The sequence below is a fragment of the Loxodonta africana genome, chromosome 19, assembly GCF_030014295.1.
Source record: "Loxodonta africana isolate mLoxAfr1 chromosome 19, mLoxAfr1.hap2, whole genome shotgun sequence".
Lineage (NCBI taxonomy): Eukaryota > Metazoa > Chordata > Mammalia > Proboscidea > Elephantidae > Loxodonta > Loxodonta africana.
Window position 1 is genome coordinate 58,572,058 of NC_087360.1, and position 22,363 is coordinate 58,594,420.

At 40.5% G+C, this 22,363-nt stretch overlaps 1 protein-coding gene across 2 annotated transcripts in view; it reads left to right on the top strand.

Moving 5' to 3' along the window:
* Positions 1-13,915: 13,915 nt before the first annotated feature.
* The window catches only part of KAT6A (lysine acetyltransferase 6A), a 116,525-nt gene continuing 108,077 nt past the window's right edge, over positions 13,916-22,363 (top strand). For both annotated transcript variants that reach the window (XM_064272781.1, XM_064272782.1), the window contains exons 1-2: positions 13,916-14,032; positions 16,654-17,577. In XM_064272781.1, coding sequence (XP_064128851.1) covers positions 16,978-17,577 — 600 coding nt within the window. In that variant the 5' untranslated portion in view covers positions 13,916-14,032; positions 16,654-16,977. The remainder of the gene's footprint in view (positions 14,033-16,653; positions 17,578-22,363) is intronic.

Below are 22,363 nucleotides of genomic sequence, written 5' to 3' on the forward strand. Positions count from 1 at the left end.
GCTAAGTCAATTGGCATAATAAAATCTATTAAGAAAACATTCCGCATCCCACTTTGGAGAGTGGTGTCTGAGATCTTAAATGCTAGCAAACGGCCATCTAAGAAGCATCAATGGATCTCCACCCACCTGGAGCAAAGAAGAATGAAGAACACCAAGGACACAAGGTAATTATGAGCCCAAGAGACAGAAAAGGCCACATAAGCCAGAGACTACATCAGCCTGAGACCAGAAGAGCTAGATGGTGCCTGGCTACAACCGATGACTGTCCTGACAGGGAACAAAACAGAGAACACCAGAGGGAGCAGGAGAGCAGTGGAATGCAGATCCCAAATTCTCATAAAAAGGCCAGCCTTAATGGTCTGACTGAGACTAGAAGGACCCTGGAGGTCATGGTCCCCAGACCTTCTGTTAGCCCAAGACAGGAACCGTTCCCAAAGCGAACTCTTCAGACAGGGATTGGACTGGACAATTGGATAGAAAAAGATGCTGGTGAAGAATGAGCTTCTTGGATCAAGTAGACACTTGAGACTATGTTGGCATCTCCTATCTGGAGGGGAGATGAGAGGGCAGAGGGGGTCAGGAGCTGGCAGAATGGACACAAAAAGAGAGAGTGCAAGGAAGGAGCAGGCTGTCTCATTAGTGGGAGAGCAAGTAGGAGTATACAGCATGGTGTACAGAAAATTTTGTATGAGAGACTGACTTGATTTGTAAACTTTCACTTAAAGCACAATCAAAAAAAAAAAAAAGGGTCTCTTCCAGTTTGTTGACCAGGTAGCTGACTTCCAAATTTCTTGGCATAGATGAATGAGTGTGTCCAGTGCTGCATCTCTTTGTGGAAACATCTCAATTTGTATTCTGCCAGTTCCAGGAGCCTGGTTTTTCACCAACGCCTTCAGTGCTGCTTGGACTTCTTCCTTCGGTACCATTGGTTCTTGATCATATGCTACCTCCTGAAATGGTGGAACATCAACCAATTCTTTTTGATACACTGACTCTTCTTATTGTACTTCCTGTGTCGTTTAATATTTTTCTTACAGAATCCTTCAGTATCGTAACTCGAGGCTTGAATTTTCTCTTCAGCTCTTTCAGCGTGAGAAATGCAGAGCATGTTCTTCCCTTTTGGTTTTCTACCTGTAGGTCTTTGCACATTTCATTACAATATTTTACTTTGTCTTCTTGAGCCACTCTTTGAAATCTTCTCTTCAGCTCTTATTTCGTTTCTTCCTTTAGCTTAAAAAAACAAACCAAACCAACTCCAACTCATAGCAACCCTATAGGACAAGGTACAATTGCCCCATAGAGTTTCAAAAAAGCACCTGGTGGATTCAAACTGCCAACCATCTAGTTAGTAGCCATTGCACTTAACTACTACGTCACTAGGGTTTTCTTTAGCTTAGCTACTCTGTATTCAAGAGCAAGTTTCAGAGTCTCTTCTGACATCCATCTTGGTCTTTTCTTTCTTTCCTGTCTTTTTAATGACCTCTTGCTTTCTTCATGTATGATGTCCTTGATGTCATTCCACAACTTGTCTGGTCTTTGGTTTTTGTGTTTAATGAGTCAAATCTATTCTTGAGATGGTTTCTAAATTCAGGTGAGATATACTCAAGATCATACTTTGGCTCTTGTGAACTTGCTCTAATTTTCTTCAACTTGAACTTGCATTTGCATCGGTGGTCTGTTTCACAGTGGGCCCCTGGCCTGGTTCTGAACAATATATTGACCTTTTCCACGACGCGTTCCACAGATGTAGTCAATTTGACTCCTGTGTATTCTTTCTGGTGAGGTCCATGTGTATAGATGTCTTTCATGTTGGTGAAAAAAGGTATCTGCAATGAAGAAGTTGTTGGTCTTGCAAAATTCTATCATTCGATTTCCGATGTCGTTTCTATCACCAAGCCATATTTTCCAACTACTGTTTCTTCTTCTTTGTTTCCAACTTTTGCGTTCCAATCACCAGTAATTATCAATGCATCTTGATTGTATGTTTGATCAATTCCAGGCTGCAGAAGTGGGTAAAAATCTTCAATTTCCTCATCTTTTTTTTTTTTTTTTTGGCATTAGCGGTTGTGCATAAATTTGAATAATAGTCATACTAACTGGGTCTTCCTTGTGGGCATATTGATATTATACTGTCCTTGACAGTTTTGTACTTCAGAATAGATCTTGAAATATTCTTTTTGACGATGAATGCAATACTGCTCCTCTTCAATTTGTCATTCCTGGGATAGTAGACCATGTGATTGTCTGATTCAAAATGGCCAACACCAGTCCTTTTCAGCTCACTAATGCCTAGGATATTGATGTGTATGTGTTCCATTTAATTTTTAATAACTTCCAATTTTCCTAGATTCATACTTTGTACACTCCATGTTTTGAATATTAACGGATATTTGCACCTGTTTCTTCTCATTTTGAGTCATACCACATCAGCAAATGAAGGTCCCAAAAGCTTTACTCCATCCTCATCATTAAGGTCTACTCTTCTTTGAGGAGGCAGCTCTTTCCAGCCTTATTTTAAGTGCCTTCCAACCTAAGGGGCTCATCTTCTGGCACTATTATCAGACAACGTTCCACTGCTATTCATAAGGTTTTCACTGGGTAATTTTTTCAGAAGCAGATGCCCAGGTGCTTCTTTCTAGCCTGTCTTAGTCTGGAAGCTCAGCTGAAACCTGTCCACCATGGGTGACCCTGATAGTATTTGAAATACCGGTGGCATAGCTTCCAGCATCACTGCAACTTGAAAGCCACCACAGTATGACAAACCGACAGACATGTGGAGTCATGTAATTTAAATCCTCTTAAATTTATTAAAACTTGTTTTATGATCCAGAATATGGTCTATTTTGGTGAATATTTTGTGTGCACTCACAAAGAATGTGAATTCTGCTGTCGGGTACATTGTTCTATAAATGCCAATTAGTTCAGATTGACGGTGTTGTTTAAGTATCCTATATCATTATTCATTTTCTTACCAATTATCGATACAGGAGTGTTGAAATCTTTAATTGTGGATTTATCTATTTCTCCTTTCAGTTCTATCATGTTTTACTTCAGTATTTTGAAGGTCTGTTATTAGTTATATATACATTTAGGATTGTTATGTCTGTTTGATGAATTCACCCTTTTATCATTCTGAAATATTCCTTTCTATCCCTGATAATATTCCTTGCTCTAAAATATATTTTGTGTGATATTATTATAACCACTTCTACTTTCTTTTAAATAACATTTGCCTGGTATACCTTTTTCATTACTTTTAATCTATTATATATTTATATTTAAAATGTATTCCTTGTTGTTGGGTGCTGTTGAGTTGATTTTAACTCATAATGACCTTATCTGACACACTTGAACTGCCCCATAGGGTTTTTTTTTAGGATGTAATCTTTACAGGAACAGATAGCCAGGTGTGAAGAACTACCGTGGAGTCCCTGGGTAGAGTTAAGCTGCCAACCTTTCTGTTAGCAGTTGACCGTGTAACTGTTGTGTGTTAAAATTCCATCAACTCAAGTCAATTCCAACTCACAGCGACCCTATAGGACAGAGTATAACTGCCCCATAGTGTGTCCAAGGCTGTAATCTTTACAGAAGCAGACTGCCACATCTTTCTTCCATGAAACGGCTGGTGGATTTGAACCACCAATATTTCTGTTTGCAGCTGAGCACTTAACCACTGTGCCACCAGGGCTCCTTCTGTTGCAGATAAGACAGCATGTATTTGGGTTATGCTTTTAACCACTGTGATATCACAACTTTTAATTGAATGTTTAGACCATTTTTATTTAATATAATTATTAATATCTTTGACTTCAAACTACCATTTTGCTATTAGTTCTCTATTAGTGTCATTCTTTCTTTCCTTTGGATGAACTTAGAATTTTTTTGACTCTATTTTATTTCCACTATCAGGGTATTAAGTGTATCTGTTTTACTATTATTATTATTTTTAGTGGTTGCTGTAGTGTTTATAATAGAGGCTGTCCCCAACTTATGACATGTTCAAGTTAAAATGATCCACGCTTACGACCATCATTGCATCTGGAATGTTGCATCTTTCTGGGAAGAATTTATGGGAGAATGCATGTAGGAGATATGGAAAAAAATTGCTGAGTTATGTGAACACGCTCCCAGCATTCGATCAGGATAATGTCACGGAAGAGATCGGTGGAAAAACTGTCCATATGGCAAGAACGCTGAATTTAGAACTTGGTATCGCTGATGTGAAACAGCTCATAGGTCACGAAGAAGGAGAATTAACAGATCAAGACTTAAAGGATTTTGAAGAGGAAAGAAATATTGCAGAAGAAAGAAATAATGAAGAATAGGAACGAGAGAAGTTGTCAAAAAATTTTATATTGAAAGGATTAGCTGGGGTTTTTTCTAAACTAAATCAGAGGCATCAGTTGCTTGAAAACATGGACCAAACGCTGATTACTTTGCTAAAGTCGATAGGGAGATTTGGGGAGGAATGTTACCATGAAATATATGAGGACAAAAAAAAAAAAAAAAAAAGAAAAGGACCATAGAAACAGCTCTCACTAATTTTTTTGACTAGAAACACCATCCCCATTCTCAGGGGTAATCCCAATGATCCAGGACCTTTCACAAGTGGAGTTATTACCACAACTGACAAAATGCCAATGTTGTCCAACTCTTCCTCATCATTGGATAAATTTTTGTGTATTTTTTTATGTACATACGTTATATATTAAAATATTTATGTAAGTTTATATGTAATGTTTCCAACACCCAAAAGCAAAAATAGATCGGATTTATAAAGATGCTGATAATAAAAGTCAATATGAATGAAAGCAAACAAAAAAAAATGAGGAGTTCAACTTATGTCAAAACCAACTTGTGACAGAGTTGTTGGAACAGAACCCCATTGTAAGGAAGGGGCTACCTTATGTATCTTTAGTTTATCACGGTCTACCTTCAAATAATATGCCATTGCATACATAGCGATGGGAGCCTTGGTGGCGCAGTGGTTAAGCACTCAGCTGCTAACCAAAGGTCAGCGGTTCAAACCCACTACCTACTCAGTGTGAGAAAGATGTGGCAGTCTGCTTCTGCAAAGATTTACAGCCTTGGAAACCCTACGGGGCAGTTCTACTCTGTCCTATAGGGTTGCTATGAGTTGAAATTGATTCAACAGCAATGTGGGTGGTGCATGCATAGTGTAAAATCTTACAGTTACTTCCATTCTCCCAGCCACCACGCCCATCATCCACTGTACTTCTATACAAGTTTCAAATCCCACAATCTATTGTTACTATTATACAATATAAACATGTAAACATATAAACAATCATCTTAGAAAGAGATTAAAAAGTTGTCCTTTATATTTATCTATGTATTTCCCATTTCCTGTGCTCTTAATTTCTTTCTATAAATCCAAATTTCCTTTATTTCTAAAGAAATTTCTTAAACATTTCCAGCAGTTTAGATCTGCTGGTGGTAGAGATAGTTTCTTTCTTTCCTTCCTTCCTTCTTTTCTGTCTCTCCCTCTCTCCCTCTCTTCCTTCCTCCCTCTTTCCCTGTCTATCTACCTACACTTTACTTTTTAGAGTGGTTTTAGGTTTACAAAAAAATTGAGCAGAAAGTACAAAGAGCTCCCACATACCTTCTCTTCTCCAAGTACACAGTTTCTCCTGTTATTAACATCTTACATTACTGTGGCACACTTATTAAAACTGATGAACCAACACTGATACGTTATTATTAGCTAAAGTCCAGAGTTTATATTGGGGTTCACTCTTTGTACTATACAGTTCTGTGGGTTTTGACAAATGTATAATGTCATGTACCCACCATTGCAGTATCTGCCAAACAGTTTCACTGCCTTTAAGATGCCCTCCCCCTTTCCCTGAGCTCAGGGCAACCACTGATTTTTTTTTTTTTCACTGTCTTTATAGTTTTGTCTTTTCCAGAATGTGATAAGGTTGGAATCATACAATCTGTAACCTTTTCAGACTTGCTTCTTTCACTTAGGGCTATGCACTAAGGCTACTCTATGTCTTAGTTTGATAGCTCATTTCTTTTTAATACTCCATTGTATGGATGTAAGGATCCCTGGAGGCACAGTGGTTAGGCAGTCAGCTGCTAACTGAAAGGTCAGTGCTTGGAACCCACTCCACAGGATAAAGATGTCTCAGGCTGCTTCTGAAAAGGCTACAGCCTAGGAAGCCCTACGGGGCAATTCTACTCTGTCCTATAGGGTCCCTGTGAATTGGAATCGACTTGATGGCAACAGTTTTGTATGGATGTACCACAGTTTTTTTAATCCATTCAGTGTTAGCTATTGTTTTTCTAAAAAAGTCTATTTTGCCTCCATTTCTGAGAGATATTTTTGCTGATTAAAGAATTCTAGGTTGATCTTTTTGATCTTTCAGTAATCTAAAGATGTTTCTTCATTTTAATCTTGATTGTATAGTTTCTAATGAAAAAACCAAACCAAACCCATTGCTGTCAGGTCAATTCCGACTCTTAGTGTCCAACCCTATAGGATAGAGTAGAACTGCCCCACAGGGTTTCCAAAGAACAGCTGGTGGGTTCGAACTGCTGACTTTTTGGTTAGCAGCTGAGCTCTTAACCACTGCACCATCAGGGCTCTTTCTAATGAAAAGTCTAATGTAATTCTCTCATCTTTGTTCCTCTGGCTGCTATCAAGATTTTTCTCTTTATTACTGATTTTCAGCAATTTTACTATAATATGCCTTGGCGTGGTTACATTTTTATTTATTCGGGTTGGTGTTCATTGAGTTTCTTGAATTTGTGGGTTTATAGTTTTTATTAAATTTGGGGAAATCTCAGCCATTATTTCTTTAAAATTTCCTCTCCTCCTCTCCTTATATACAGGGTGAATTTAATACCCTTCTGAGGGTTCTACCTAAAGCCTTGTGTATTGAAAGTTCTTCCCCTTTTGACTGGTGGAAACAGGAACTATTTCCAGCTATATGTGAGCTCTGGGAATTGTTTTGCCTATCCTTCCCCCTCCCCCCCCCCTTTTTTTCAATTAGCTTACAATTAGTTTCCACACAAACATGTGCAAATCAAGACTCAACCAAAGAGTCAAGAGGACCCCTCTGTACCTATCTGGAGTTCTCTATAGATGCAACTTCTCCCTTTCTGGTTCTCTGCCTTGCAAATTTACCTTCACCTTTCTGAATTCCCCGATAATTTGTCTCCTCAACTCGGCAATACTGCTGGACTCTGGACTCCCCCTCTCTATCAGGTGGCCTGGAAACTGTCTCCAGGGAGTAGGCTGTGGCAATCATATGTTTCAACTTGTTTGCTTTCCTTCTCTCAGTGATAGCTGTCTGTCATCCAACATCGGAGGCATCTGAAGACCATTTTTTCCTGTGTCTTCTCAGGTTTTCTTATTGTTTAAGGCAGGAGATTAAATCCAGTCTGCATTACCCAGTCATGGTTGGTAGCAAAAGTTTTTCACTTTAAAGTTTTAAAAAAATACAGGACCAAATTCATCTCACTCTCAGAAATCTGAGTTCAGTAGGTCTAGTGTAGGAGCTCTGGTGGCTAAGTGGTTAAGAGCTCGGCTGTTAACCAAAAAGTTGGCAGTTTGATTCCACCAGCTGCTTCTTGGAAACCCTATGGGGCAGTTGTACTTTGTCCTGTAGAGTTGCTATGAGTCAGAATCGACTTGATGGCGACAGGTTTTGTTTTGTTCTTTAGGTCTAGTGTGGAATTCCGGAATATTGTTTAAAAAGTACTCAGGTGAGAAGCCAACTCTTCAGACAAAGATTAGACTGTACTATAAGACATAAAATGATACTCATGAAGTGTGTGCTTCTTAGTTCAAGTAGATACACGAGACTAAATGGGCAGCTCCTGTCTGGAGGCAAGATGAGAAGGAAGAAAGGAATAGGATAGGAGCTGGTTGAATGGACATGGGAAATCCGGGGTGGAAAGGAGGAGTATGCTGTCACATTATAGGGATAGCAACTAGGGTCACGTAACAATGTGTGCGTAAATTTTTGGATGAGAAACTAACTTGAGCTGTGAACTTTCACCTAAAGCACAATAAAAGAAAAAAAAAGTACTCAGGTGATTCTGATACACAGTCGGTGTTGGAAACTATACATTGGTACCTGAGGCAGAACCTTGTTCAGACATTTTCCTGCTTAGATGAAAGGACAGAACGTACTCATTTTTAAAACTTTTTTTCTGGTTCTGGGTATGACAGAATCCTTGTAACAGACCAATAATTCAGCTGAAAACAATTAGGAGAGTTAAATAAAATATAAAACATTCATTTTAGGCATCAGAGAGCTACTGAGGCAAACAGGACTTGAGAGGATACAATCTCAGAGAAGGGGAAACCACAAGCAGAGCTAAGATGACACCACAGTACCTCCTTTCCTTGGGGCAATTCTGGCCATAAGACAAGAGCCTAAGTTTTGGGACAGAGTCCAAAAAGAGGCCTCAAGGGGCAAAAATACCAGCAGAAAATTTGGCAGTTAAGCATGGTTGGAGAGACAAAACTTAAAGACCAGGGGGGCCAGATTTCCAGTAAAAAAGGAAAGGTGAATAACTGAGCTGAATACTCTGCCTGTTTCCCTCAAGTCACTTGTCAAATTCTGAAGAACCCTGAGACAGAAGGTTAGAAAGCCAAATAGAAAGCCTCTGAAAAGTGGAATGGAGTTTTTGGCAGTCCCACAGTGCTGGCGGAAACAAGGATTAGAATTCAGTATCCACTAGGGCGAGAGGCCAAGGGAATACACACATTCTCAGTTGGAATTCCTGGAGGGATGTACTGTAGGAGCAGCAGCAAAACAGAGGTGGACTAATAAGCCTTGCCAAAAGTCAATCTCAAATTAGCTCATTCTTTGATTGATTAAGGTGATTAGTCCTCATTCTAACTGCTTTGCAAAGGAAAGAGTGAACCATCTCTGGATAGAGAAAATATTATCTAGAGCCTCTATAATTTTTCATACTTAATATATGGCATTCCCTCAAAAATTACCAGGCAAACCAAGAGGGGGTGGGGTGGGGGCTGAGTCCAAAATCAATGGGGGGAATATACAGTACAAATAGATCCTCAGGAGATCAAGATTTTGTAATTATCAGAAATGGGTTTAAAATAGCCAGGATTGATACATCCAAGAAAATAGAGGGAAAGGTGGAGAAAACAAAAAGATGGAGAATTTCACCAATGAATGGGTTTTATTTTTAAAGAATCATATAAAAATTCTAAAACTTAAAAAATACAATGAGGTGAAATGAAGAACACAATAAATGGGCTTAAGAGTAGATTATACAGAAGAACAGAAAATATACAAGCTCATGCTCAAAGAAGAAAAAAAAAGAGAAAAATGATAGGATATACAGGTAGTGAACAATGAAAAATTCTGAAATATGTACACTTCAATTCCTAAAAGGAAAAGAGATAAGAAAAGGTAATGACTGTATTCCTTGGGGTTGCTGTAATAAAATACAAGCCGGGTAGCTTACAAGAACAGAAATGTATTGCCTCACAGTTCTAGAGACTAGTTGTCCAGAATTCAGGGTGTCAGCAGGATCATGTTCTCTCTGAAGGTTCTAGGGAGAGATCTTTTCTTGTTTTTCACAGCTTCTAGTTTTTTTTTTTAGTAGCCCCAGACATTCCTTGGCTTGTAGATGCATATTTACATGGCTATCCTCCTAGGTTTGTCTCTCTATATCTCTAAAGGGTCAAACTTAATTTTAATAGCTTTTGAAAATTCTATAAATTTCTAGGGTTTCTTCTCTTCTTTTGTAAGGAGTCACTCGGATTGGATTAGAGCCCAACCTACTCCAATATGCCCTCATGTTAACTTAACCGATAACATCTCCAAAGATCCTATTTCCAAACAAGGTCAAATCCAGAGGTACCATGAGTTAGGCCTTCAACATAAATTTCTGGAGGACACAACTCAATCCATAACAGTGACCAAGAATTTTCCAAAACAGATAAAAGATGTGAAGCTACAAAAATTCAAGGAACTCCATGAATGGACACCACCCCAGTCATGAACCCAAGCGGGATAAATTAAAAGAAAACTACATCTAGACACATCATAGTAAAACTGTTGAAAACTAAAGACAAAGAAAAAAAAAGTTAAAATCATCCAGAGGTGGACAAAAATACAAGCAAGAACACAGACAGATACTTGTACACCAATGTTCATGGCAGCACTATTCAGAATAGCCAAAAGGTGGAAACAGTCTAAATGCCTGTCAACAGATGAATGGATAAATAAAATGTGGTACATGTAAAAAAAAAAAAATTTTTTTTTACATGCATACAATAGACTACTATTCAGCCATATAGAGAAATGAAGTCCTGATAAATGTTACAACATGGTTGAACCTTGTTGTATGGTTTGAAAATATTATGCTGAATGAAATAAGTCAGTCACAAAAGACAAATATATGATCCCATTTATATGAAATATCTCGAATAGGCGAGTATATAGAAACCAAAGTTTATTAGGGGCTACTGAGGGGCGGTGGGAGAGAGGGGAAGAGGGAGCTCATTATTTAGGGGACACTGAGCTTTTGTTAAGGGTGATGGAGAAATTTGGAAGTGAATAATGACAATGGTTGAACAACATGAGAAATGCAACTAACGTCAATGAATTGTGCATGTTGAAAGTGTTAAAATGGCAAATATTTTGCTACATATATATTTACCACACACACACACACAGAGACATACAAAACCCAGCAAAACTAGAAAAAGGCATTATTTTGCACTCTAAAAGTTCATGGTCTAAAAATTAACTATTAATGTGTACTTTAACATACAAAGGAGGGCAGGTTTAAAAAAAATGTGGAATAGTATAAATGAATTATGATTAATAATATGTTAAATTGCTACTACCTTTTTTTTTTTTATAGTATCTAAATACGCTATGTGTATTTACAGTTCCAAAAAAAAAGAAGGCCTGAAAGAAGAGAAAAAGAGATACAAAATAAGTGGCCATGTAGAAAATAAATAGTAAGATGGCAAGTATAAATACAAATATAAATCCTCAAAAAAAACCATTGCCATTGAGTTGATTCTGACTCATAGTGACCCTACAGGAAAGTAGAACTGCCTTATAGGGTTTCAAAGGAGCAATTGGTGGATTTGAACTGCCAACCGTTTGGTTAGCAGCCGTGGCTCTTAACCACTTTGCCACCAGGGCTCCTAAATACAAATATATATTAAAAAAATACAAATAAAAAAAACCAAATATAGCAGTAACTATATTAACTGCAGGAGTGCAGTGGTTAAGAGCTCAGCTGCTAACCAAAAGGTCTGCAGTGCGAATTCACCAGTCCCTTCCTGGAAACCCTATTGGGCACTTGTACTCTATCCTATAGGGTTGCTTTGAGTCGGAATCGACTCCATGGCAATGGATTTTTTTTTTTATATTAACTGTAAATGTGCTAAAAAACTTCCTGCTGAAACTAGGACAGAGAAACCTAGGCTGAGCTGTACTCTGCATAAAATGTAGTTATCAGCTGCAACCCAAAAGGCAGCTTTTCCTTGGGCAAAATGTGGAAGCGGGAAGCTTTAGCTGCCAGCCCTACAGGGCTGAATTCTTAGTGAAGGCTGAGCTAAGCAAACCGTCATTTCAGAGCAGTAAATCGTTATCTAACTTGCAGAAGGTGAGGACTTTAATCTGTTTTTATTGCAAACCTTGTACTTTGAGAAGACCCCCTGAATGTGTCATTTAGTTATGCAAATGTAAAGCAAAGACTCTCTATGGAAGCTGTTTGAAAAGCTAAACTGTGCTTTGTTGTTGCAAATTGTTTTAAAATCTTGCTACTGTGAGTTTAAAAACTCTTTTCAGAGGGATAGCTGTGGCTAGTTTTCTTTCAAATTATCCAAAAGCAAACACAGCTCATCCCTATCATTTGTCTTCTGAAAACCATAGACTTTAGTCTCACATGAAGAACACTTTTTTCTTATACTAATGCCACTTCATCTGTCTTCTTTGGGAAACAAAAACCTTGTCTTATTTTCCTAAAAGAAAATTCGTCTCCTCTCACCACCCCCCCCGCCCCCGTGTCTGTTTCTATTTTTATAAAGAGCTCCCATTTTACCTGAGAATACTTCTGCCTGATTTCATCTAGGATGGAAGGCATCCTTTCTAATAGATTTTTTTGTACCTCCACCACCACCCACACCACCCATTGCCATCGAGTCTCCCCTAATCTGGGGATGGGGCTTGGAAGTAGGTGATGAACCGTGCTGACTCAGTAAGTCTCAGCACACCACATTTGTTATCAATGTTAATGTTGAAATGTTGCCTTGGCTGGACCATCATCTGAAAATATAATACTTTTTATTCTCTAGACGGTCTATCGTGTGGAATAATAAGGCTAGGGATTAAAATGAAGAAGGTTTATAGAGACAGGAAAGTATGGGTTGGGGTATAAACAAAGGCAGGACCCGAGGTGGGTGAAGTTTCCACGTCAGAGGCTTAAAAAAATGTTCATTCATTAGCAACTTTTTTTTTAAGCTCCTACTCTTGTACAACAAGCATACTGGGCACTGGAGATACAAAGAGGCACCCTAAAAAAGCATTTATCTGGGAATATATTCATAAAACATAGATAAAGACTCACACCCTGAGTGACAATTGAATAGGGCAAATGGTCAATACCACCGAAGTTCAGACCAGAAAGTAAATACCAAAGTTAAGGCAGTAAGTCAGACGGTGGTCTTTAAAAGGTAAGGGTGAGATAAAATGAGGTGTGGAAACACCTAAACAGGAGGCACAAGGTAGATAAATGCCCACTAACAAGAATACATTTCCACACAAAATTGTTAAGCATTTACTCTGTCCTCTCATTTGTCATTTATTGTCTTTCCAGTGAATGCAGGAAAGAAAAAAAAAAGTATGACTGAATCTCTGCCTCAAGGAGTTTAAGTCTACATGCGAGACAAGACAAAGAAACACACATGCAGCTAGTAGAGGACAGACTTGCCATAAAAAGTGCTAGATCGTGGTTCAGCCCTAAATGCAGCCAGCAGTGATTCTGCACAGGGCAGGAATACAACACAGGCTTTGGAATACGACAGATTTAGGCTCCAAACTCAGGTGTCTGCTACGTACTACCTGCATGACCTTGGGCAAGTTACACGACCCGAGTTTGCGCTGTTTTCTATAATAATGGCTCTGCTAGGGTCTAATAAACTCTCAGTTGTTGTGGGGAGTATGAAATGAAGTCATTGTGGTGAAAGGGCTTGACACGGGTGTCTGAGTTTCTATCTACTGTCCTCCCCCACGCTTTTCCCTTCTCTTCGCATCTGCTCGCCTGCCTACCAGTAGGGGTGAGATGTCTGGGGTGAGCAGAAAGGGAAAGATGAAGGGAGGCAACTTCCTCATTTTCCTCCCCTCCCCCGACCTCAGGTTCCGGGAGAGTCACTGTGGAAGTGGGTGAGGGCACAGAAGAGGGGAGGGAGGCTCTGCTAACTGTAAACACAAACGCCACCAAGAGTTCCGATCTCATCTGGCTACCGGATTTCCGTGCTATACTGAAGCCACCCTACCCATGCCCCTGCTCTCAGTTTCCCCAGCTGTGTAATGGGAGTACATCGTCGTCTTCTTTTCTGCCGTAGACGCCCGGCCTAAACGCGTGAGAAAGGCGAGAAGAAGCCCCCAGTTGCTGGCCTCCGGCCCCACCAAGTCCTCCTCCCACTTTGGCTTTGGCCTTTTGTACCGGCCCCACGTGACCCGCCAGGCCGGCTCTTCCCTCCTGCCCCGCCCCGCCCTCCGGCCTTTCCCGGCTCCAGGCCTAGCTCTTCCCGCTCCGCGACCGCCCCCCTCCCGCGCGCCCCTTTCCTCCCCCTCCCCCCGCCTCCTCCCAGGCTGTTCCCGCTCCCTCCCCCAGGCAGCCGTTCCCTCGCGACGCTTCCCCTCCCCCCGCGGCTGTTCCGCCGCCCCGCCTCCCCTCCCCCCGGCCGGAGCTCACTGTCTCCAAGATGGCGGCCGTGTCAGTTTGGGGCATCTCCGCGGTCCGGCCCGGCGCCCCGGGAACCCGGCTCTCTTCTCGCCCGGTAAGTAGCCGAGGGGCCACCCCCGGCTGCCCGCGGCCACCGAGCCCGAGGCTGAGCCGCTCCGGGACCCGCTCCACCGCCTCACGGGGTCGGCGGGCCGCTGCAGGCCCCGCCGCGGCCTGCGCCGCCTCCTGCTGCTCTGCGCCAGGCCTCGGGCTGGGGCGCCGCGGCCGCCCCCTCGCGCCCAGCCGGCGCCCGGCTTCCTCCGCCCCGGTGGCCCGCGCGCTCGCCGGCCCGGAGCTCCCGCCTCCCGCCGGCCGTGCCCAGCCTGGGGAGCCGGCGGGTGGGCGGGCGGGCGGGCGGCGAACGGCCCAGGCCTCGGAGCCTCGGAGCCTCGGGGCCTCGGGGCCTCGGGCTGGGCTGCGCCGGGAGCCGGCTCTCCCCCGGGGCGCGCCCACCGCCCGGCCCCACCTGCGCCCGCCCGGTCGCCGGCCGCCCGGCCCTGCCCCTCTCCCCGCGCCGCCTGGCGCGGGCCCTCTGGGCTCCGGCCGGGGGCGCCGAGGGGCGAGCGGGGCTGCGGCGGCCGGTGGGGGTGACAGGCTGGCGGGTGTTGTGGTGCGGAGGAGGCAGCACGTGCGGTGTTGTGTCTGTCGGGCTGTCAGCCCGGGCTGGGAGGGAGGCGGCGGGCGCCTGTCAAGCTTCGGCCGGCGCGGACGGGAGCTGCCCGAGCTGTCAGGCTCCGGGGAGCCTCGGCGCCCCGCACGCCTCCTTGGAACCGGCCCCGGTGGGGCTGAGTGTTTGGAGGAGCTGGGAAGGGGAGACCCATTGCGCTTAACTCTTTCACGTGATTTCATTGTTAACTTATTCCTTGGGTTCTGTGCTCCCCAAGTGGGAGCGGCGAAGCAACCCATTGGCAGACTACAGGGCTGTGCCGTTTCAAGTTTTTAAAGTTTCTCGCTCTTTAAAAAGAGAGCGCGAAGATGTGTTTGGGGGTGGGGAATGGGGAGGGAGGAAGAAGTCGGAAGCAAGTTGCGATTTCTCTGCAGCCGCTTGTGTACTTTCCGAGAGTTAAGGTTCAAGTCTGCAGGCTCTTTATTTTCTGAAGACCTGGACGCTGATGGAAATCTCGGCCGGAGAGACAATGACTGTCATTCATTCTTTTACCTGCGAGATTAATCAGTTAGAATGTTCCCAGCTTAAACTCAGGCTGTAGCTCACCATTTAGTTTAGCGTTAGTGTCTACATAATGAACTTTCTGGGAGTATTTCTATGATTTTTATCCTCTTGAGACCCTCACCATAAATGAGGCATAGCTTTCCCGGGGGCCTTCTTTTTAGTTAGCTGATTTTGAAATAAATCTTGCCTCGGGTTTGAGTGCTCGCTTCACCCTTTTTTTTTCCGCTCCGAGTTAACAGTACTCTCTCTTTTCTGATCCCTATTAGTTTTCCTTTGGATTTTAATGTCACTCTTAAGAAAAGTTACTGTGGAAGCCATTTTTCTGGCATTGTGTACATTGTAATGTGATTGCTACCTGAGAAGAAGAGAAGTTGTATTAAAAAAAGCTGAAGTAAAAAGTTTAGTTTTTTTGAGGCAAAGAAGTCATTTAGATTCAGAATTTGTTATTTTGGTGAATTTTTTTTTTCTTATTTGTATCTGCCAGATTCTTGTGTGGGAAAGAAGTTTCATTTTGATCCTAGAGGGGCAATTCTTGTTTATGTTTTATGCGTTAATGTTCAGTACAGGACAGCAGTCTAGCAATCTCGAATTCAGATCTCTGTGAGATCCGACTCCTCTTTAACCCACAACTACTGTGTGTGTGTATGTATATAGTACCGTTCACGTGTATATTCTGTACGTTGACATGTAATATGTATATTTGACTGCAGTGACCCTGGGTCTTTCTCACTTCCACTTTATCTGTAGATTGTTTATGAATGACTTGACAGTTGTTACTCCTTTCAGTATATGGATATTAGTATCTTAGTTTGGGTTAGGAGGAACTATAAGCATGTAATTCTTAAGAGTTTGAATGAAATTGGATTATTTTAAACTTCTTTAAGCACTTTTTCACACTCGGCCCTTTTCAGTGTTATTTTTGTTTCCATTTGGAATGTTTCAAGTAGTAGTGTACTTAAAATATGAGCTTGGTCTGTAAATTAGAATTGTTTCTTTTAATATATGAAATAGTTAAAATTTTCTCAGTGGTTGTCTGCCTATCTTATTGTTTTTATCCAGTCTGAATGTCTGGAATTTTGAAAGATGAAAGATTTACTTTCATTGCAGGATTCTTTCTACTAATCCAGTTATTTGTTGAAGTGTGCTGGATAGTTACTTCTTGGGGAAAGATGTCAAGGAGGAGTTGCAGTTCATAGACTAGTGAGCGGAGATTGGGAGCACAGAATAGCGAGCACGCTCCTGGTTAGTTGTAGCCTAAGGTCATTCATAGAACATCTCATCTTGTGTCCTAATTACTCATCTTTTTTTTTTTCTTCTTTCTGTTTTACCCCAGTGACTTACATACATGTTTGTTTTGGGGTGTTGATAGAATGTCTTAAACTCCTACAGGTGTTCAGGAAACACTTGTTACTTACTTAGTTTAAAAAAGAATAGAATATTTCAGTTACAGCTTATTTTCAGTGGGCTTGATGTGGAAAACTGACCTTGTTTTAATTGCTTTACAGGCATGAGATGCACGTTTTTCTAATGTGAAGCTGGGAATGAGATGTTCTTGAGTCTTTACAACTTTCTGAAGAGACCCATGTGTGGTGCTATAAAGAAATTTATTGGGAAGTGTGACGATATTTCAAATAACAGGTTGTTTTGGTTTCTAAAATAAAATTGGAAAGCGTTCTACTTTGCGAAAGGAGAAAAGACTCAGGCCAGAAAACTTGTATGCTATGGTTAACTGGTTCCCAGCCTCCGAGAATCTTGTTTTCCATGGTGTGAAACTTACTCAGCATCAGGATAAGGGATAACGACTCTATGGATATACAGAATCCTTCACCATGGTAAAACTCGCTAACCCGCTGTACACGGAGTGGATTTTAGAGGCCATCAAAAAAGTGAAGAAGCAGAAACAGCGTCCTTCAGAGGAAAGGATATGCAATGCAGTATCTTCATCCCATGGCTTGGATCGTAAAACTGTTCTAGAACAATTGGAGTTGAGTGTTAAGGATGGAACAATTTTAAAGGTCTCTAATAAAGGACTCAATTCCTATAAAGATCCTGATAATCCTGGGCGAATAGCACTTCCTAAACCTCGAAACCATGGGAAATTGGATAATAAACAAAATGTGGATTGGAATAAACTGATCAAACGTGCAGTTGAGGGCTTGGCAGAGTCCGGTGGCTCAACTTTGAAAAGCATTGAACGTTTTTTGAAAGGTCAGAAGGATGTGTCTGCGTTATTTGGAGGCAGTGCTGCCTCTGGCTTTCACCAGCAGTTACGATTGGCTATCAAACGTGCCATTGGCCATGGCAGACTCCTTAAAGATGGACCTCTTTATCGGCTCAACACTAAAGCAACCAATGTGGATGGGAAAGAGAGCTGTGAGTCTCTTTCTTGTTTACCTCCTGTGTCACTCCTTCCACATGAAAAAGATAAGGTAAGAACGGTATATGCATCAGAGTTCATAGAGCTGATGATATAGGATGCTTCAAGCTTACGTTCCTGGGAAGTTTTGTGTTTGGGAACTTTTTGTGTAGCAATCAATGCTGGTTTTTTATTGTTGAGTTCTGGATGTGAGAAATTAATAGATGGTGATTGTTTCTGATACTTTGAAATATTTCATACCTAAGATTCAATGTGTTGGATATTAATCTAGCTAAAAGAACATTTAGATTAGAATTAGAAAGAAACATACATTAGAACTTTTGTGTTAAAGTTTTTATAATACCTTAGTGGCTGGAAGTTAATGAGCGGCTGAACACTGGAAACTTGAATTTGAAACAAGCAGCTGACTAAGAATTGTATTTCTTTCTTTCTATCCGTTTTGTTGCAGGTGATCATTAGAGGAATCAGACTGGTTCTCATGACCAATTGTAGTAGCCAAATAAACTTAGTTATTTTTATTTCTACTATTTGTGTTCTAGGTTTGCGTATATATGATGAAGTCCTAAACGTTACTGTTGCTGACAGCTGTAGTTACATGGGTCAGGAATACATGGTAATCTTGTATTAGTAAATTCTGGAGAGTTGGGAGTAACGATGCACAGGCGGTGTGCCTTAAAGCTTTGCTTCATGTTTTATGCTGTAATTTTTGTGCATTTTGAAAGTATGTCTTATCAGTAAATTCTGGTCTCTAACTAGGTATTTGAGGATGAGGAGAATTTTGTTAGAGGTTATTTTTTGCATTGACCTGGTGTCTTAGCTATGTATTTAAGTGCTCTGAATTGTAATTTTTGTGAAGAATGGAAGTACTTTAAAATGATTGTACCCTTTAGTACACATTAGTAAAAGCATCTTTTCATTTTGCGTAAGACCATGTAAGTTACTCCCTGCTATGAGAAGATTGTGTAGTTAATACTGAGCATATTTAAAAATATTTGAGATTTGTTCTAAATTTATTGCAGTTAACAGCCCACCAAATGACTACCTGTAGTTTTAGTGTACTTAACAATTGAAAATTAACAGTAGTTTTGATGAAATGTTCAGAGATCTACTGTAGAGTTCAGTTTTCTCTGAAAATTGGAATAGAAAACATTTTCTTTGAAACAGAAACATTTTCTTACTGCTGTTACCCTTCATGATGATTCTGGTAGTCATGAATTGATAGACAACACCAATAATAAAATGGTTTTACCTCATTTGAGCGTTAAGACTGTGGCAGTTAAAGTTCGAGATGGACAAGTAACTGACATGCTCTATTCTGTGTTTGAGTGCCCTGTGAACTCTTATCTTTAAGAACTGCTTCTTGATCACATGTGACTGAAGTTAAATAAAATATAACAATTTGATTCCTACAAGTGTTATCAAATGATCTAACAGATTCACTGCTTGGAGACAACAGGAATTTATATGTAGACAATTCAGTGCCATGCTTGTGTATTGGGTATTGTAAGTTCTTGTTAGAATGCCCTGGGCCTCTTCCTTGAATTAGATGTTTTAATTTTTAAAAAATTAGCCATAAATAAAATGTCAGTTGTGCATATTTTTAAAAGATAGTCAATATAATACCAAACCTGTTGCTATCGAGTTGTTCCTGCCTCACGGCATCCTACAGGACAGTAGAACTGCTCTGTAGGGTTTCAAGGAGCAGCTGGTGGATTTGAACTGCCAATCTTTGGTTAGCAGCCTGAGCGCTTAACCACTGCACCACCAGGGCTTTGTATTAGAATCTTGGAGTTTTACTTTTGGGAAGGACTTTGAGAATCATCTAGTCCAACAACCCTTATTTTGCAATTGAGCTGAGAACCTTTGCTGAGGCCATTGCATTGCACCTTTGTATTAAAAAAAGTTTAAATTCAGTAGAGATCCACTGGTTTTCTTTGGTTAAAAATACTTCTTTGGATTCACAGCTTTAATATATAATGTTAATATTGTACTACTTGAGTTAACTGAGGTAACTAAATTTTGAGCATACATTTGGAAAAATTGAATTTCTTTGAGGACTTCCACGTATGTGTACTGATCTCATTGGAAAACTAATTTCGTGATAATATTTATGAAATTAGATGAGATCTGTTCTATATTTTGGAGCCCTGGTGGTGCAGTGGTTAAGAGCTTGGCTGCCAACCAAAAGATCGGCAGTTCAAATCCACCAGTCGCTCCTTGGAGACCCTATATGGCAGTTCTACTTTGTCCTGTAAGGTCGCTGTGAGTTGGAATCGACTCAACGACAATGGGTCTGGTTGGTTTTAGTTCTATATTTTAATACCGAGTCTTTTTTTAAGTAGTAGACTTCCTCGAGTGACTTTCGCCAAAGATATGAAAAGCCCACATTCAAAATCATAATACAGTGAAGTCTAGGGTGAGAAATTATTTCCCTTCCTGAACGGATTACAGTATATGTTTGTTCCTTTTATATACTTTCCTTCCTCCCCTTCAAGCTACCCAATCAATTCCTGTTGAGAATTGTTTAGTTTGCTGTTATGAACCTAGATAGTCTTAAAAAAAAAAAAAAAATTCAGACTGTATTTGACAGCGATGGAGAAAGGGAGGTGTTGACAGAACTAGTTTCACTTTTAGACATCAGTTAATCAGCAAATAGTTACTGAGTACCTACTGTGGGCCAGGCACTCTGCTTGGAACTGAAATGGTGTTCTCTTTCCTGGAATGCTATTGTATCTATTGGCTGGGTCAACTGTGGGGTGAGAGATGAAATTCAAGGACAGTATGGAGTGACCTGAGCAAGTTCCTCTTTGCTTTTTCTATATCAGTTCTCACTTTTAAAATTGGTAATATTAACCTTTGGAAGGAGCTATAGAACTGTACATTAGATTTTTGGTGGCTGAGTGGCTTTTGATTTTTCGGGGAGGTCAGCTGTGTAGAGAGCTATTTTCAAAAGGAGTTTTTGTGAAGGTACTTGAACTTTAGTGTGCTGTTTTCACATTGGTAAGTAGAGAAGAGAATCTATGGGATTCTGTGATTTAAACGACAGCACTGGGTATGCATATTATAAGGGAAATTTCTGAGTGAGCTTTAGGGGTGTAGTAGCTTATTGTGATTTTATTTAGCATGTGTTTACTATGTGCCAAGCATTACTTAAATGCTATACATATATTCAGTGATTTAATATTGTATAATATAGGTACCTTTACCTTACAGATTAAGAAACTGAGGCTCCCCCGAAAGTTTAGTAATTTACCCAAGTCACGCAGCTAGTAGGTGGCAGAGCTTGGATTTGAACTGGGCTGTTTGGCTGCAGAGTCTTTGTAACCGCTGCTGCAGAGTCTTTGTAACCGCTGTGCCTACTGTTTCTTCAGAGTTGTTACATATAATGTGTATCATTGCCCTCAAGCGTATAATGTAATCATCCTCGTTGTTAACGTCGTACTGCATTCTCTAATTGTAAAAGGGCACATTTTCCCCTCTCTTTCACTGTTTGTGGAGTTCTGGTGGCGCAGTGGTTAAGAGCTACGGCTGCTAACCAAAAGACCGACAGTTTGAATCCACCGTGGAAACCCTATGGGATAGTTCTACTTTGTCCTGTAGGGTTGCCATGAGTAGGAATCGACCTGTCGGCATCCGGTTTGGGTTTTGGTTTGGTATTCAGTGTTTGTGTCCCCTTTTTCTCCTCTATCATGGAATGAATTCCAAGCTGACTTTGGACCAGTGATATCAGGAGCCAAAGATTATGAATAATCTGGTTTCTAAACCTGAGGTTCATTAAAGAGAGAAAAGCTGAGTCCACGTACCGTTTTACCGTTTTTCTTTAAGATGACTTCGGTGCTTGTTTTCATTTCAGTTGTCTTAACTAAAGTTTTCTGATTTGCAGTTTGGGGGTTGGTTGCTGGCTGTAATAGAGTGCTTTCACTTGGGACAAATTTTGCTTTCCCTTGAATTGTGGGATATGGGTGAGAGGAGGACATAGTATGTGAGTAGCTTAAAGTGCAACCCTCCTTGAAGATTTCTTTCTTTTTGAAATTTTATAGGTAATATTGTAAGATAATTTGTCCGTTTACCTATTATCATTCAGCAAACATTTGAATGCCTACCAAGAACATGGCATTTAGGATTTAGGATCTGGGGTGGGTGGGTGGGGGTTTAAGTTAGAAAGCATGGAGATGTGTAATAAAATTTTTTCCAAACCCTTTTTTTAGTTCATCAGATATAACTTTTTTTTTTAAACAGCCATTATTATTTTTTCATGTCAATTAGGTATCATGAATCTCTGAGAGATAATTAGATATTTCTTGGGCGAGGCTAATTATTATTTGAGATTATAATGGTTCATTAAAAAAATTATCTTTGGACACTGAGTCTTGGAAGGATCTCTTTGCCTGGCCAGGAATAATTTTTACCTTGATTTCAAACTTCTGGGTTCATTTTACATACTTTAGCAGCTTTAAACATGTAATAATTATTACAGAAATCATTTACTTGAATATATAGTTTATGTTCCATATTAGTAGTCCAGAAATATATACTCTTTTATGGTAATCAGGGAAATCAGTACAGTAAAGTGTTATCCTGTGGAGTAGTAGTTTGGAAGAGAATAATAATTTGTTGAAGCATTCAGTTGGAAAGGGAAGAGAAGGTATTGTCAATTAATGTTATTGTTTGGGTTATTATCCAGCTGGGCAACTTGGAACAGAAGGATGAGTGATAAATCTATATAACCATTTAATATAAGTTATATCTCCATACAGTCAACTCTTAATAGAGTTCAGATTATTTTGTTTTACTGGAATTTGGTATTTTGAATTCATGGCGTAAGTGGGTTTTGACAG